This window comes from Balaenoptera musculus, chromosome 20 (assembly GCF_009873245.2).
Source record: "Balaenoptera musculus isolate JJ_BM4_2016_0621 chromosome 20, mBalMus1.pri.v3, whole genome shotgun sequence".
Taxonomy (NCBI): Eukaryota; Metazoa; Chordata; class Mammalia; order Artiodactyla; family Balaenopteridae; genus Balaenoptera; species Balaenoptera musculus.
In genome coordinates this window covers 9,283,756-9,301,202 of record NC_045804.1, presented here as the reverse complement: position 1 = coordinate 9,301,202, position 17,447 = coordinate 9,283,756, and the positions used below count along the sequence as shown (strand labels likewise).

The 17,447-nt window shown below is 44.2% G+C and overlaps 1 protein-coding gene across 8 annotated transcripts in view; it reads right to left on the bottom strand.

The window, feature by feature from the left end:
- TNRC6C (trinucleotide repeat containing adaptor 6C) overlaps positions 1-17,447 on the bottom strand; it is an 87,161-nt gene that overhangs the window by 42,145 nt on the left and 27,569 nt on the right. For 5 of the 8 annotated variants that reach the window (XM_036836837.1, XM_036836838.1, XM_036836834.1 and 2 more), the window contains exon 1: positions 5,740-8,261. In XM_036836837.1, coding sequence (XP_036692732.1) covers positions 5,740-8,125 — 2,386 coding nt within the window. In that variant the 5' untranslated portion in view covers positions 8,126-8,261. Of the gene's footprint in view, positions 1-5,739; positions 8,344-17,447 lie in introns of those variants that run through there. The other 3 variants (XM_036836832.1, XM_036836835.1, XM_036836833.1) reach the window with 2 other exon arrangements.

The following is a 17,447-nucleotide window of genomic DNA, read 5'->3' as shown; positions in this document are numbered from 1 at the left end:
AGGGATGGACTCTGCTCCCATCGCAAACGAGCGCTTGGTTCAGGTCAGACGTGTGTATCATAGGTGATGTGGGGCAGGAATAGTATCTCAATGCAGCTACCTTGTGTCGTGGGAGAATAAGAGACTAATGATATCAATGAAAAAAATTACAGAGTAACCCCCCCATCATCCCTTGCGATACGCTACGTGTGCACTGTCTCTGCATATGGCTCAGTATGTGGAAACAATTCCTCTAAGTGTTTGTTTATCTCTGTAAAGTGGTAAAATAAAATCCACTACTGCTTTCACACCATCACCACAACTACAGGGATCACACACGTGCATAAGGCCCGAGGGCCGGAGGGGAGAACAGGAACACAGAAACAGTTACCGTGGTAGAATGGAGCACATTTTCCTTCTTCTACTTTCAGTGAGACTATGTGCAATTTGTTAAAAAAATATTATCTATAAATATTTTTCACATACAAGAAAATGATTTTGGCCCTTCCAACCAAACAGGAATGCTTTTATCCAGGGTAAAGCTCATTCTTTGTCTACTAAAAACCAGTAAGAGGAGATTCTAAGGGTAAAATATTAAAGAGGAAAAAAAAGATCACAAATGTACGTAATGATGTCCCAATCTCTGTGGGGTGTCATGGATGTAATATTTTAGAAGTGGCAGCAGGCAAGGTATGTATTACCATCTGAGACCTCACCACTTCCTCACCACATGTGCCCTCGGTAAGCTATTTAACTGCCCAGGGATTCCTCTGTAAAATGAGGCCCTGTGGGCCGTGAGGACCACATGAGATGATGCATTGAAGATGTGCCGCACGTGGCTGCCCGGTGCTGCCAGGCCACGCTTATCGCCAGGACCCCGGAGCCAGGCACAGGGCACATTTCAGCTGGAGCTTTTCCAGAAGACAATGAGCAGGGGATAAGGGGGTTCAAACTGTGACCCCTGAGGAACAGTCATGGGAACGAGGACTTCCAGAAGAAAGACTTGGGTGGGTGGGACACGATAGCTGCTTTTAACTATCAGCTCTTCTTGGAGCACTTTTGTATACCTTTACCGTAATGCTAACCACAACACTAAATTTTATATTACTGGCCTCTCCCACTAGACCATATCTTAATGTTTACATCCCTTCACTTCTGGCATCAATTATCTTTCTTCCTTCTTGCTTCCCCTCATTCTCTCAAGTACTTTATCAAATTTAAGTGTCTAGAAATGTTAATCATGTATTAGTAAAAAATAGGAATCACAAATTCAAATACCCCAGGGAACCAGCCAGTTAATGTAAACAGGCCCACATAAGAAGAATAACAGCAAAAGCTTGATGATCAATAGCTACTGCTCAAAGGCTTCAGTGCTGCGGTATAATAGGGGGTGGTGGGGAGTGTGGCAAAATAGAAAGCACACGCCTCATCCAAAGGGGACCATTCTAGCTCACTGCTGCTGTGGAAATCCAATGTATCAGAGCTTCCAGGTTTCCAAAAGAAGCCAGATTCTGGAATTTTATATGAAACATTTTCATTAAAAAATGTTGATTCAGGGGAGTTCCTTGGTGGCCTAGTTGTTAGGATTCTGGGCTTTCACTGCCGTGACCCGGGTTCAGTCCCTGGTCAGGGAACTGAGATCCCGCAAGCCGCGAAGTGTGGCCAAAAGAAAAGAAAAAAAAAAGTTGATTCACATAAACAATGTGGGCCCAAAAGGCACATCTGTGGGACCAGGTGTAGCCCATGGACCACCAGGTTTTTGAACTTCGGTTTAGTGACAGTGAAGTGCATGTAGAGGCTAAGACAGTCTTGAGCTCCATAAAGAATTCCTGACGTGGTGAGTTGCCAGGGAGCCTGAGAGGAGGCTGGAGGGAGGTATCTGAACTGAACACAGAAAGGAGGACAGCTCTCCTTTCACCCCAGCTGCCGAATGCTTGCAGTGGAAACCAAACAGCTGCCCACATGCCCAGGCTGCCCTAGGCAAGATGACGGCCCCTCCACCCGACCACGGCACCTCACCACCTGACACTCTACCTGCCTACGTGCTAACTCACGGAGGCTTGGCCTCCCTTGCTAGACCGCACACCCACCAGGGCAGGGATTCTGTCTGTTTTGCTCCCTGCTGTGTCCCCAGCAACCAGAGCGCTGCCTGGCGCCTAGCAGGTCCCAGTAAACACATGCGGAATAAATGCGTATATCCACTGTGGAACTATGATCTCTGGGTTTGAATACTGCCCAGCAACCCTTCAGGGGCCCCTGGTCAGCTCTGTCCATTCTCTACATGGGCCCATGCACACCTGGCCTCTGCTCACACCTCTGCTCCAAGCCCTTGCACCCGCAGGCCGGTGTCCTCAATTCTCTGAGGAAAAAGAACACCAGAAGGTGCCCCTCACCCTCTGGTCACAGCCAGCCGGCCTCCTCTACAAGACAGATGGCGTGCCCTCTCCGACGGGATGTGGGGTCTCCTTCCTTTGCATCCATCTCCCTCTCCGCATGCCCCTTTCTATCAGCTTTTAAACACGCTTAGAACTCTACCATCTTAAACAAAAATCTCTACTCTCGAACTTGCCCCTCTGCTCACTGCCATTCTCCCACAGCTGTACCTTCAGTCCCATCTCTGGCTGAGACCCAGTCTTCCATAGCCAACCTCTGCTGTGCCCTCCACGGGACATGTCTCTCCTGTGCTCCCGGATAAGTCAGTGCATGTCACCATTATCTGCCCACCTGCCGGAGTTCTGAACCCTCTTTGCTCACCTTCCTTCTTTGCTCCCGCATCCAAAATGGTTTCCAGGTCTGGCTGCCATCTCTGTCTGCACCCCCTGCCACTATTCCAACCCAGGCTGCCCCATCACACCAAACATGGCTTAGCTCAGCTCCTCAACTCCAGCTTTGCTTCCCAGTGGTCCCCTCTTCATTTTATAGCTGAAATGATTCTACAAGTCAGTCTGATCATTCAATTTGCTTAATCTTCTCAATAGCTTCCCACACCTCTGGATACACCCCAGCTCCTTCACATGGCCTGAAAGAACTTGCCCGCTCTTGCCCTGGTCTCTTCTCTCTGCAAGGCCTTCCCGTCACCCCTACCACTTATCCCAAGCACCAACCACTCTGAAGTTTTTTGTTCCTCAAATATGCCACATTCTCTCTTGCCTCCAGGCCTTATATGCTAGTCCCTCTATCTGAAACACTCTTCTGCACTATCACCCAATATCTGTTCACCCCCGACCCCTCATGATCAAAACCTTGGTTAGGTGCCATCCTATATGCCATACTTTGCTGGTCTGCATTCCGTAATTGTCTGGGTACTTGTCTTTCTGGAGGTTCAAAAAGGGCAGACCTTCCGTCTTCTACACAGTTACATCCCAGCACACAGTAGGTGTTCAACAATGCATTCTGATTAAATGTATGCCAAATAAAATGATAAAGGTACCAGTTCTAGAAGCGTTCATACTGGTGGGTATGAGAGCATGAGAAAACTTACAAACTATAGGGCTTTGCTGGGTGACCATAAACCACGTGCTTGAGGAGGCCGGGAGGTGGGAGCTGGATCAGGGCGGCTGGGTCTGGGATGGAAGCAGCCACCCTCGGCTGGGTCTGGGATGGAGCTCTGGTACAAGGCAGTGGAGGCGCAACACAGTCTCTCCTCATATCTGTTTCAATGATGTCCGATGGTCAAGACAATTTTTTTTTAACCCAAATCTCTGCATGTGACAGTCAACAGGCACTCAGCATCCATTCTACTGCTTTCTATTAGCCTTCTTGTATTATAGAGGCCCAAAGGTAAAAAAAAACTACACTGTAGACTCCCTTGCAGGTTGGGTTCTGGATGTAAATTCGGTTCCATATATAAGATGATTGAGTGAGTGACCATGGAGAAAGGACTCTATCCTTAGTCTTGTCTTTATGGCATGTTTTTAACATTTAGGGATGGCATAAAACTGGAAGGGATAACTAATATGCTAATTACAGAATCAGGGTTCAAAAAGATCTCAAGAGGCTGGGGGACTTGAACGCAAGTTTACCAGGAACAAAGTGCTACACCTGGGATCAAGCCGCCAACTGCACAAGGACACTCCTGAGTGAGGAGGTCTCACAGTGGCCTTAACAAAAAGAAAGACTTCAGATTTTAAGCTCAATTTAAGAAAACTAGTGGGCCGTGGCTCAAGAAGACTAAATGAAACTTAGAATGCATTGCTAGGAGTACGGTTGTGGGAACGAGGGAGGTTAGTCTCAACTAATTCTGCACTGTTTAAACCATACTTAAAGCAATGACATCAGTTCTGGGCACGAGGACCCACAAGCTATAGCTTTTCCAGATGACAACATAATGCCCTGAGTTGGACTATCTTCTCTCTCTCTTTTTAAAAATTTATTTATTCATTTACTTATTTTTGGCTGCATTGGGTATTTGTTGCTGCATGCAGACTTTCTCTAGTTGCGGCGAGCGGGGGCTACTCTTTGTTGCAGTGCGCAGGCTTCTCATTGCGGTGGCTTCTCTTATTGTGAAGCATGGGCTCTAGGAGCGTGGGCTTCAGTAGTTGCAGCACACGGCCTCAGTAGTAGTGGCTCACGGGTTCTAGAGTGCAGGCTCAGTAGTGGTGGCACACGGGCTTAGTTGCTCCGCGGCATGTGGGATCTTCCCGGACCAGGGATTGAACCTGTGTCCCCTGCATTGGCAGGCGGATTCTTAACCACTGCGGCACCAGGGAAGTCCCTGGATTATATTCTCTTGCTGGTCCCTCCCAGCCCCGGGAGCCCAGTCCTCTCACCACTCGGGCAGACCCTTTGGACCATGGACCAATATTCAAGTCAGAGATGTGGAGCTTCTGTTAGTTCTCGAGTTACGACGTCCAGCTGAATTGAATTCTCTCTCTCTCTCTCTCATGGTCTGGGCTGCGTGTTTATTCTCAGTCACCATTCACGCTCCCTGTGGGCAGGCTCTGGTCTGAATCATCTTCTCTTCTCTTCCACTGCACCATCTAGTAGAATGCCTTGCACAAAGCAGGAACTCGAAACACAGATTTTAGTCTAATTTTAGCATTTTTCTTTCAACTGAAATCAAAACATGATTTGTACTGTATAATGTCATCACATTTTACAAAAATGGTTTTCTTTCACTGTTAACCACATCAGAAACACCTGTGGAGCTTTAAAAATGGCCAGTAAACAGGTTTCCCTCCAGACCAATGACACTAGCAATCTCTGAGACTGGTATCCCCCAGTCCCCAAGCTCCTGGGTAATTCTAACGAAAGCCCTCTGGTATTGAGAACCACTGGTTTATCTCATAAGGAAGTGAAGACTTGGGACTTCCCTGGCGGTCCAATGGTTAACACTCTGAGCTTCCACTGCAGGGGCACGGGTTTGATCCCTGGTCAGGGAACTAAGATCCTGCATGCCGTGCAGCGAAGCCAAAAAAAGAAACAAACAAACAAACAAAAAAAAACCAAAAAGACTTCGTAATAAGTAAACACAAACTAACATAGTGGTCTCCAATCTTTCCAAAGAGGATGTATTTCTTCTTTCCTCTCCTTTCTTTTGAAGGTGCTTAATGTTTCTTTTTCTTGAATCAAAAGCTATCAGAGAATCCTACTTAACTTTCTTCTCTTTGGGTAACATTCAATACGATATTGTAAGGTGAAGGGCACTAAAATCAGTTTAATGTTATTTGCTACAAAAACACTAGTCGAGTATGTGTGCAAATGTAATGAGAATAGACTTTTTCTCTTTACCTCTAAAGGAACACACAGTCCCCCACGTACCTGGACCGAGCAGTGGCGATCGGTTCAGCTGGGCGCTGGCCTGGTGCGTCGGGGGCGCCTCGGCCACGTTGGCGTTGGTGCTCGTGGTGGTGGTGCTGGTGCTGGTGGTGGTGCTGACCGAGGCACTGCTCTGGATGCCCGGGTTGTTTCTGTCCCACATGTTTACAGTTTTATTGTTGTAGTTGCTCGGGTCGCCCCAAGCTGAGGTACCGTCATCAATTTCCATTTTGCGTCGAATAGATGGCGGGGAAGGTTCCTCCCAGCCCGTGGCCTCACTGCTGTCCTTCTGTTTGACAGGGACCGGCCCCCCAATCCACCCTGTTCCTGTCTGTTTAACGGAAGTGGCTCCTCCCCAGTTACTCGCGCTGCTGTCTTGGGGTTTGCTCGCCCAGTTCTGTTGGGGGCCGGGCTTTAAAGACTCTCCCCAGCTTGTCCCTGGATTCACCTTTGCATTTGTGCCATTGCCCCAGCCACTGGTCCCGGACCTTGGAGCCTCATTCCAACCAGACCCTGATCGATTACTGTCAGCATCCCATCCAGAGCCATTTTTTTTCCCATCCCCCAAGTGTCCAAGGACAGAAGACGAGTCTGCCCAATCTCCCCCGCCTGCGCTCCAGGCTGGATTCGATTTGTGTCCATCTCCCCAGTTCTGAGATCTGGGTTTTTGAGGCTCACCCCAGGTGGGTGACTTGTCCTCCTGATTTACGGTCCCACTCCAAGCGTGGCCACTCTTGGCCGCAGCAGCATTATTAACAGCAGTAGAGCTTATCGTGTCCCCCCAAACCCCGGGGCCATTTGGCGCTTTGCTGCTGCTATCTCCCCAACCTGTGTTTGCTGGCGCAGCAGCAGGTGGTGAGCTGACCCACCCCGATACTGAAGAGGTATTTGTACTGTTCATGATGGACCCATCGTTCTTCCCCCCTGAGTTTGAAGGCTGAGTAGCTGCACAACCCCAGGCCTCTGTCCCATTGTCATTCTTTCTCTCAGACCTTGGGGATTCTTCAAATTCCCAGGCAGTGTTTTGCTTTACTGGAGTCTGTCCCCAACCAGTATTAGACAGAACTCTTGGGTCAAGATCGTTCCTTGGCAATTGGATGTGCCCTTGGTCTAGAATCCCTTTGTCTCGCCTTCGGCCTTCTGTTCCTTCCCTCCCAGCGCTTCCTTCGTTGTGGCTGCCAGAACCGTCGCTGCTTCCTTCACTTGCTGTCGTTCCAGAAGACGCAGCTTTGGCCCAAGAGTTCGTGTGTTCGCTGCCAGGCTGCGTGGCAGGATTCTGGCTGCCGACACTAGGACTCTCCCACCCTGCTGATCCTCTCCCATTGATGTCGCTACTGGAATGCTGGTTTGGGGGCTTTCCCCAGTCCCCGTTCACCCCGTTAGAGGGGCTTCGGCTGGGGTGGCCCCAAGCTCCGGAATGGAGGTTACCGACGCCATGGTTGCCACTGCCCCGCCCCCAGGCGAGGATGCCAGGACCGGCAGGAGGTCCCGAATCCCACGCGTTTCCTCCGTTTCCCTCCTTGTGCACAGCACTGCTGGAGCCATTCTGCTTAGCAGTTGATGCTGAGTTCACAGTGTCGCCATTCCCCTGATTGAACCCAGAATTGCTATTTCCTGTGGCAGGGTTACCTGGGGACAGTCCCCACACAGAACTGCTGATTCCTTCGCTGCCACCCCCACTGACTTGAGAAACTGATGATCCGTTAGCACCAGGAAGGCCTTGCAGGTGGGGCGGGATGATGGCCCCCATACCAACAGCCATGCCCCAGTTTGGCAGTCCGTTTGTCTGCACTGCATTGATAGGGTTTGGTGAAGAGTTCAGGGGGTTAGTGTTATTTGGTCCATCAGTGTTAAGGTTCTGAGGTTGTACGCTGAAAGACACATTCTGAGAAGTGGACGTTTGTGGTTCTGTGCTCTCTTGCGGCAGCAAGTTTCCCCAAGCACCTAAAGTGCCCGCTGGGTTCCCATTCTGGTTGCCCATGTTTTGACCTATGGCACTGACTGGACTGCAAATACTGGAAGGGTTGCCTGTCGCCACAGTTCCTTCATGTCCAAGTACAGGCCAGGCAGCTGGGTTGGCATTGGGATTAAGGTTAAGATTAATGCCAGCATTGGAGTTGGAAGCACCCCAGCAATTCTGACTTCTCCCATCTCCGATCATGTTGTCCATCTTTCCATCCCCACCACTGAGGGAGCAGTGAGCCAGGGCGGAGCTGGAGCCCGTGGCTACGCCCCACACTCTGGCTGCGTTTCCATTACCGTTTGCTCCCCCCGCCCCAAGGGCACTCTGATTAGAAGGGCTTTGGACGAGTGCGCCATTGGTGCCATTATTGCCGTTCGTCTTCTTGGTATGTCCAGTGAAGCTGCCCTGGGCACTCCCTGTAGCCATGCTACTGTTCTCTGAGCCACAGCTGGAGGTACAGTCAGTGTCTGTCGTACATTCTGAGGCAGACTCAGCCTCTGTTCCCGTGATGGAAGGCCACGCCTCCTTATCGGTCCTGTCTATTATCACTTTATCCCAGCTGCCGTTGGCTTCGCTTCTGTAAGTGGGCTGCTGTCCCCAGTGGGAACTTTCATAATGCTCTGCCAGCCCGCTGTGGCCGATTTCTGAAAAAGATGAAACAAGTTCAAAGTTAGATTTTCCTCCCACTTATCAGTGAATCAACTGTTAAAACTAGTCTTTGGGGGAAGCTCTTTATTTCGAGTTTTCAATTCTGAATGACAAATACTAAAAAATGACTTCAAGAAAAAAGTTGTTTGTCTTCTAAGTAGCTCCCATTCAAAAAAGAGTTATTCTTTAATTCTCACTGCTACACCATACTATTGAGAAGATTCACAACGCACATTAGCACAGGAGCATCTCTGAAAGCATTTGTAGTAAAGAAAGTGGCTTAACTGGAAGCAGTTTGGAATCTATGCGACGGTGCAACACCTGTGAATACTCAGCTTCTGGGAAACGCTGGCTACAACACTGAAGCTCGCATGGATGCTGAGTGCAATTTGCAGTTCTTTTCAAGACTTCTAATGAGTCACAGTATTAGACAGAAGTTACACAGCTCATTTGGTAGAAAAGAATTGTGAATGCCCCGCAGAATCATATAACAGAACCAATATTTTGGGGGTGGGGGATGGAGGGAGAGAGAGAGAGAGAAGAGGTTTTAGAAAATGATCTCTCATGTTATCAAGGGTACAAGAGTTAGAGCCATTTGATTACATTTATACTACTTTATCTGTTATTACCAGTGATTATGGTTTATCCTGGTTTCCTGTGCATTAATAAAAAATATTCTCAGCCCTATATCTGGTATCTTCTCGGATCTCTATGGATTCCTTCTACATTTGCTTTCTACTTCCTTAATTTAGTCTTTTCTTTGGAGATTCCCAGAATAACTTTATACAATATCTTCTATAGTATTTATATCATTTCACTCTTATGATCCTTTTAAAGAAGCTAGTATTTGGTATCTGTATTTTATCTCCTATAATTTCCTAATTTTTTGAGGATTTCTAACATTGCTATCAAACTTATATTCCAATGAATTTTCCAACAGACTTTATTCGAAGTATGCATCACGCAAGACCTCACACAGTTTAGAAATCCTTGACAGTTTCTTTAAAGAGTATGATATACAGATAATTGCAATTAAATATTTCTTCTCTTTTAGAACCCTTTCATTATTATGTTCTCTGCAAATTAATTTCAACAAGAAAAATCTTACTCATGAACAGTAAAACTGGGTTCCCCCCGCAAATCTCTTTTGTAGTTTGATGGAGCTAAAAGAAAAGAGGAAGTATTCAAAGAATTATCACTATCACTAGAAAGAACATACTAAAACTAACTTCAACCTTAAAAAAAAAAACCCCAAAACAAATGACTTTTGTTGCCTGATTTAAAAGGAATGTAACGAATTTAGAATGATGGTCTAGGTGATTCTAAAGTAGGCAGGTAGGGACTTCCTTGGCAGTCCAGTGGTTAAGGTTCCATGTTCCCAGTGCCGGGGGCACAGGTTCAATCCCTGGTAGGGGAACTAAGATCCCATATGCTGCATGGCGTGGTCAAAAAAAAAAAATCAACAGTGTCGCTTGTAAGAGGTTTTTATTCTTCTTTTTAAAAAATTTTTGGCAGCATTGGGTCTTCGTTGTTGCACGCAGGCTTTCTCTAGTTGCAGCAAGCGTGGGCTTCTCACTGTGGTGGCTTCTCTTGTTGCGGAGCACGGGCTCTAGGCGCGTGGGCTTCAGTAGTTGTGGTGCACGGGCTTAGTTGCTCCGAGGTATGTGGGATCTTCCCAGACCAGGGCTTGAACCTGTGTCCCCTGCATTGGTAGGCAGATTCTTAACCACTGCACAACCTGGGAAATCCGAGGCTTTTGTTCTTAAGAAAATAAAGAAGTAAATATTAAAAAAAAAAAAGTAGCCAGGTAATTCCAGGTGAAAACTATAAAGGGAAAATGAAGATAGGCAACAGAAAACTTTAAGTATCTAAATTACCATAAAACAATGAAGTTCTTTATTGCCAAATATTGATATTAGGGGTTGGTTCTGCTACCCTGGTTTATGACAATTTCCTCTGTTGGTTTTGCCTATACTATAAAAACTAGCTTATGTAATAACCAATTTAAAGAGATCAATGAGGGCTTCCCTGGTGGCCCTCAAAATAAAGAGATCAATGAGTCACTCATCATTTAACAATGAAAATAAGACCAAGTTCAAAAACAGAGATTATCCCTAAATGCCCATCGACAGATGAATGGATAAAGGTGTGGTACATATATACAATGGAATATTACTCAGCCATAAAAAGGAACGAAATTGGGTCACTTGTAGAGACGTGGATGGACCTAGAGACTGTCATATAGAGTGAAGTAAGTCAGAAAGAGAAAAACAAATATATATTAATGCATATATGTGGAATCTAGAAAAATGGTACAGATGAACCAGTTTGCAAGGCAGAAATACAGACACAGACATAGAGAACAAACGTATGGACATCAAGCAGGGAAAGGGGGAGTGGGATGCATTGGGAGAGTGGGACTGACATATATACACTAATATGTATAAAATAGATAACTAATGAGAACCTGCTGTATAGCACAGGTAACTCCACTTCGCTGTACAGTAGAAACTAACACAACATTGTAAAACAACTATACCCCAATTAAAAACAAACAAACAAACAAACAAACAAAAAACAAAGATTATCACTTTTCGTCAGCAAACCTACCACAGTTCACTCTCCCTCGGTCTTGCCTGTGCAGGGACAAGGTTTACCCAAAGGCAGGCCACCTACCTCTTGACTAGGCCAGCACTCACTGCAACCTGCACCCAGGAGTAGGAGGTTACCAGCCTGGCCTAGCAAGGTTTTATATCCATAATGCTTGCCACATATTAGGCAACCAATAAACGTTTGTTGGACAAACAAAAGAATCAATGTATAGAACCAAATATGAGTTTTAGCTAAAGCCACCAATTAGCTGAACAATCTTAAGTCATTTCTCAACTCTACAAAGATGATGATGAACTAACTACATAAGCCCTAAGGTTCTCAGCTCTAAAATTTATAATCTAGAGCTTATATATACTACATAAGAATCACACAAAAAAATACCTAGCAACATATTTGACACTGTCAATCTCAACTATAATATTGGAGAGAAGATTTTTTTTCCGGTAAAATATACAAAATATAATTTTCCATTTTAACCCTTTTTGAGTATATAATTCAGCAGTGTTAAGTACATTCATTTTGTGAAACCATCACCACTATCCCTCATCCTAAGATGAAACACTATACCAGCAATACACCAGGGTTCCAATTTCTCCACATCCTTGCCAACACTTGTTATATTCTGATTTTTGAATAACAGCCAGCCTAATGGGTGTGAAGTGGTATCTCATTGTGGTTTTGATTTGCTTCTCCTTAATGATTAGTAATGGTGAGTATCTTTTCACATGTAAAGCAGACATTTTTATAATCAAACTGATTTCGTTTAAAATGAACAATCAAAGAACTACATTGTTTGCATATAAAAAAACCATAAAACCCAATAACTTTTCAATAAATAATGTAAAACAATTCCAAAATATGCCATCCTCCTACTCAGATGGTTTTGTTTTGGAATTTTCTACAAATATTTATAATCAAAACATAAAACTGTAAATAATATTTAATTTCTGACATTATGAGATGATAAAATGTAGGGGCAATGTTGTTGCTTGTGAGAAAAATAAATCTAGATCATTACATTTTGAGCTATATAACATTCTACATAACATTTTACAAGATAAAATAATTCATAAACTTCTCTATGAGACAGAGAGAGGGTAAGGCAAGTAATGAATTTAATACAGTAACTAGGGAATTCCCTGGAGGTCCAGTGGTTAGGACTCCACACTCTCACTGCCGAGGGTCCAGGTTCAATCCCTGTTTGGGGAACTAAGATCCCACAAGCTGTGCAGTGCAGCCAAAAAAGAAAAAAAATACAGTAACTAAACCTGAAAAGGGGAGATGGAAAACGAGGAGAAAAATTACGTGAAGAACACTGAATCAATATGCTGATAAATACCTGAATTCTCTACTTTCATGGATAGTCCTTTGCCCTTAGAGCTTTACAAGAGCAACAAAGGGCCAAGGACCAAAGGCTAACGTTGGAATTAAGGAGATAATCCTGTGAGAAAAAGGATTTTTTTCATTCACATAAATTTAAAAAATCCCAAATTTCAAGAAAAATATTAGTCATTAGGTAAAAAAAATACACATCCATAAAGGTGTACCAAGGGTATATAGCGGCGCCGCGCAGCCTGGGCTCTTTCTGACAAGTGTGTCCGCCTTCTGAAGGGACGGCCCCCACAGTGATCAAGTTCCACCACTCAGTCCTTCCCTGGGGTGGAGAGGAAGAGCTCAAGGGCAGCAGAGCCAGTTCAACACCAACGAGGCAGTGCTGGCAGGAGCCCCAGCACCCGAGACGACAGAGGGCACGATGAAGTCTCGCCTGTGCGTTTACACACTGGAGTCTCTAGGACACTTTCACTTACTACGACTGGATTCTCCTATGAGAATCTAGGAGAATTTCTAACTGTCTCCCGCAGACCCATTCCTGCTCCTCTCCAGTCTCTTCTCAGTAATGCACCGAATAGTCTTTCCAAATGGACCTCCAGCAGATCACGAATGCCTACTCACACACTTCAAAATCCTCTTAACATCAAAACTACGAGGTATCACCTCACACTGGTCAGAAATGGCCATCACTGAAAAGTCTACAAATAATAAATGCTGGAGAGAAGAAAACCCTCCTACACTGTTGGTGGGAATGTAAATTGGTGCAGCCACTATGGAAAACAGTATGGATGTTCCCTAAAAAACTAAAAATAGAGTTACCATATGATCCAGCAATACCACTCCTGGGCATATACCCAGACAAAACTATAATTGGAAAAGATACATGCACCCCTATGTTCATGGCAGCACTATTAGAATAGCCAAGACATGGAAGCAACCTAAATGTCCACTGACAGAGAAAGAAGATATCATATGATATCACTTGTATGTGGAATCTAAAAAAAATTACACAAATGAACTGATTTACAAAACAGAAACAGACCCACAGACATAGAAAACAAACTTAAGGTGACCAAAGTGGAGGGGGGGAGGGATAAATCAGGAGTTTGGGATTAACAGATACACACTACCATATATAAAATAGATAAACAACAAGGACCTACTGTATAGCACAGGGAACTATATTAAACTATAACAGGGACAGATACACACTACCATATATAAAATAGATAAACAGCAAGGACCTACTGTATAGCACAGGGAACTATATTAAACTATAACAGGGAACACTGGACTAAGAGCAGCTCTGGGAAGGAGAGAAGAAAGGGAGACGATGGACTAAGATCCAGACATACTGAGTCTGGGGTGCTTGCAAGACCTCCGAGTGGATCCGTCCTCAGTCCTGGGAGAAGCAAGTCAGAAGCTCAGACGTTAATGTGCAGTTCATCAGCAGTCCCTCCGTGGGGACTCACGCATCCTTGCAGGTGCTTCGTCCAGCTCCTTAAAAGGCCGTTAGCACCACCCTTCTCCCCTCTTCACTGCCCTCCATCACCTGCTTCAGCAGCTGGATCAAGCGGGGGCGACGTCCAGCAAGCACTGGGGAATCTATGGGCTGTCATCCACTCAACGGGACACTTTTCTCAGAGGCGAGAATGTGTCTGCAAGTGGTGCACGCCACGAGACCAGTGCTCCTAACTCAAAGGTGAGCTAAATGTTCTGGAACTCGGTACAGATGGTGGGAAAGGAGACGAGAGAGAGAAGGCTAGAGGAAAGGAGATAAAAGAGGGAAGGAGGTGAAAGCGTGAGATGAAATGTCCCCCCCTGGGAATTCCCTGGCACTCCAGTGGTTAGGACTTGGTGCTTTCACTGCTGTGGCCCTGTGTTTAATCCCTGGTCAGGGAGCTAAGATCACTCAAGCTGTGTGGCGTGGCAAAAAAAAAAAAAAAAAAAAAAAAAAAAAAAAAAAAAAAAAAAAAAAAAAAAAAAAGGAAGGAAGGAAGAAAAAAAGAAATGTCCCCCAAACACCAAGGGAGTTTTACTGAACGGGTACTTACACCTGTGTTTTGGCACAGAAGGTATAAAGGACAGGGGGTCACTGCTACTAAAGGAACCTAAAGGAGAAGCTCAATTCTCACCAGTGCATGGAACAGCTCAAGTCCATTTTCAGGTGAGGGCTTCTGTCCTAAGCTTGCAAAGACGGTCACCCTTATATAAGGAACTATTTGGAGGGACTTAAAGTGAGGCTAACAAGTTAATTTGCTATATACATTTATATGTGTTATTACTACGTAAGCCACTAAAAATATTTTTCTACTTAAAATGTTTTTAGTTGTAATGAAAGATAAGGAAACAAAATGAAAGAGACAAATATTACGATGTTTTTCATTGTAATTAAACTTAAAGAACACCAAAATGATATATGGATTTTTCCAAGATAATACCACTTCTGGGGGTGTTAATAGGGTCAAAATGAACATTAAATACATTAAAAACCAAAAAGTTAAGGCTAAATGGTAAAAATTACTCTATGCCTTGGTTCTACAATTTGATTTTCGGCCTTACTCCTTAGTGTTCCCAGTTCTGGTACATTAAAGAAAGCTCTTAGCCCCAGGAGCTTTCTTTACAGGATCCCCTCTTCCTACAGTTTGGGGCCCCGTACAGAGCCTGTTCCTGTGTGACTCCAGTCACAGTGTCCCCAGATGACAGTTCCCTGAGACACTCACATTCTGCTGAACATGCATGTTCAACAGCCCTACTGATGAGCTTACAAACACTGCACAGATGAACAAGACCTGGTTTCCCCTCAAAGAACTTTCTGTGCCGAGCCAGGCATGATGCACAAAGGTGCCACTCTTTGCTTTAGTTTTTTATTTTCCTTCTTTCACTTTATCTTGTTTTCTCATTTTTTCCTTCTCAAAAAGTTTTAAAATGGGAATCAACTGTGTCCTATGTACTTTAATATAAAAAAAAAAAAAGTCTGGGGACTTCCCTGGTAGTCCAGTGGTGAAGACTTGGAACTGTCAATGCAGAGGGTGCCGGTTTGATCCCTGGCTGGGGAACTAAGATACCGCATCCTGCTCAGCCAAAAAAAAAAAATAATAATTTGCTTGTGCTCCGCAACAAGAGAGGCCGCAACAGTGAGAGGTCCGCGCACAACAATGAGGAGTGGCCCCCGCTCGCCGCAACTGGGGAAAGGTCCTCGCACAGAAACGAGGACCCAACACAGCCAAAAATAAATAAATAAATAAATAAATAAATAAATAAACAAATAAATACTGCAGTGCTGTCATAAAAAAAAAAACCAGTTTGAACACATAAATGCATTTAAAAGCTGGAAAGGACTTGAAAACTAGAAAGCAGAAAGTTATGATTTTAATGCAATATTTATGATTTTCAAATATAGACTTAAGTTGATTTGAAAATACCACTCACCGTCTTCCTAGCGCAGTGGTAAAAACCAAACAACAGAAAACAAAGAGCAGAACCTATTTCCCCAACACACAAAGGAGTTAAACCTAAAGCCACTTGGGAAAAATTAGGCTTTCCCCACTCCCCACCATCCTTTCCCCACTCAGACTCCTTTAAAGTCTTCTGTGGGTCTCTGAGGAGCACAGTTTGATTAGTTCTGTTCTGGGGACTCCCTAAAGTCTCTCCTCTCTTGCCCCTCATCGTCATCATCACCATCACATCAACAGCATTATCACTCCCACCACCACCACCACCACCATCACCACCAGTAGCAGCAGCAATACCCCCCCCTACCACCACCACATATTCTGACACTAGAATTTATCCCCAAAATGAAAACGTTTTACATTTTTAAGACTATGACTCTCTTTATGTTTAAAGCACACCATTCTTCTTGGGAGAATTTATGACTTCAAGAATATTTGAATAACATGATTCTCATAAACCGAAGTCTCCTGACTGTGCTATCAATTCAAAAATCCATCTTTTAGCTATAGTCTAAAAGACTCTATGAAAGAAATTTGTGAAATGACTGACTTCTGGGAACAAGCATTTTGAAATGAATGAAAGCTCTAAAATAAACCAAGACTGAATTCTCTTGTAGGTTATTCTCAACTCTCCAGTATAAGCCCAGGAACTGTTAAAGGCTAAAATCCAGGCATCTGTTATGCAGCAAGTTTGAGAGAGTTTATAAATAAGTCTTCCTATCCCTAAGACATCACATATTTCAGAGCACTTTGAAGTTCTAAGTATTTCCACACACATTAAATTAACTGAAACTTACAAATTACATCTGTTTTACAGATGGGGAAACAGACGATCAGAGGCCAGATTTGGAAAAGGTGTTATAACCAATAACCAGTAAGGCCTGAACAGAAATGCCTATCTTCAGGATAAAATTCTAGTGCTCCATCCATTACAACACTCTATCACCAAATGTTAAGTTCACTTTTTTCCTGCTGTTTGAATGGTTTACACGTTCTAAAAATAGGTGTCTCTATAAAAATGCAAGTAACATAAACAGTCTTAAGTGATTACATTAAAAAGGATACATTTAAACGATAGCATGGTTTAAAGAAAAAAAGCTTTGTTCTTTTTTTAAATTCCAAAATGTTACCATGTAAAGATAAAATTTTCAAGAAAAAGTATTTAACAAAGAGCTTCCTAAAGCTACAGTAAGCAAACTTTTAATTAGGTATCAAATTAATCAGATAGGGAAGTGTGGACAAGATTTACTCAGAAGATGCTTAATTATTGCTAACACTGACAAACAGTACGTAGTCCATTCCTTCTCACCGCAGTCCTTTTAACCGAAATGACAGAATAATAAATTATAAAGTCATTCCAAATGCCTTCCATAGTTGAAAACACATGAGTGTTAGGCTTACTGATAACACGCATTCCTCGGTTTCAAGGGGCGGGATCAACGTTAACCACCGTTTTCAGCTTTGGAGAACCGAAGCCACCTCCCTCTCCACTGCCTTGAGTGTGCGTAAAAATCTTGCGGAGAAAGTGCTGAGTTCAGAATTCCGTCACTGGACGGACTCCGAGGCATCTCCTCCGTCAACTTCTATCAATGCAAGGAATTATGAAATGCAGAACCGAGTGAAAGGTTTACTGAAAACAATAATGAAAGTGTCCAAAAGAAAACGCTTATTGCCTTGTTTTTCTTCAAAGCGGCAGGAAA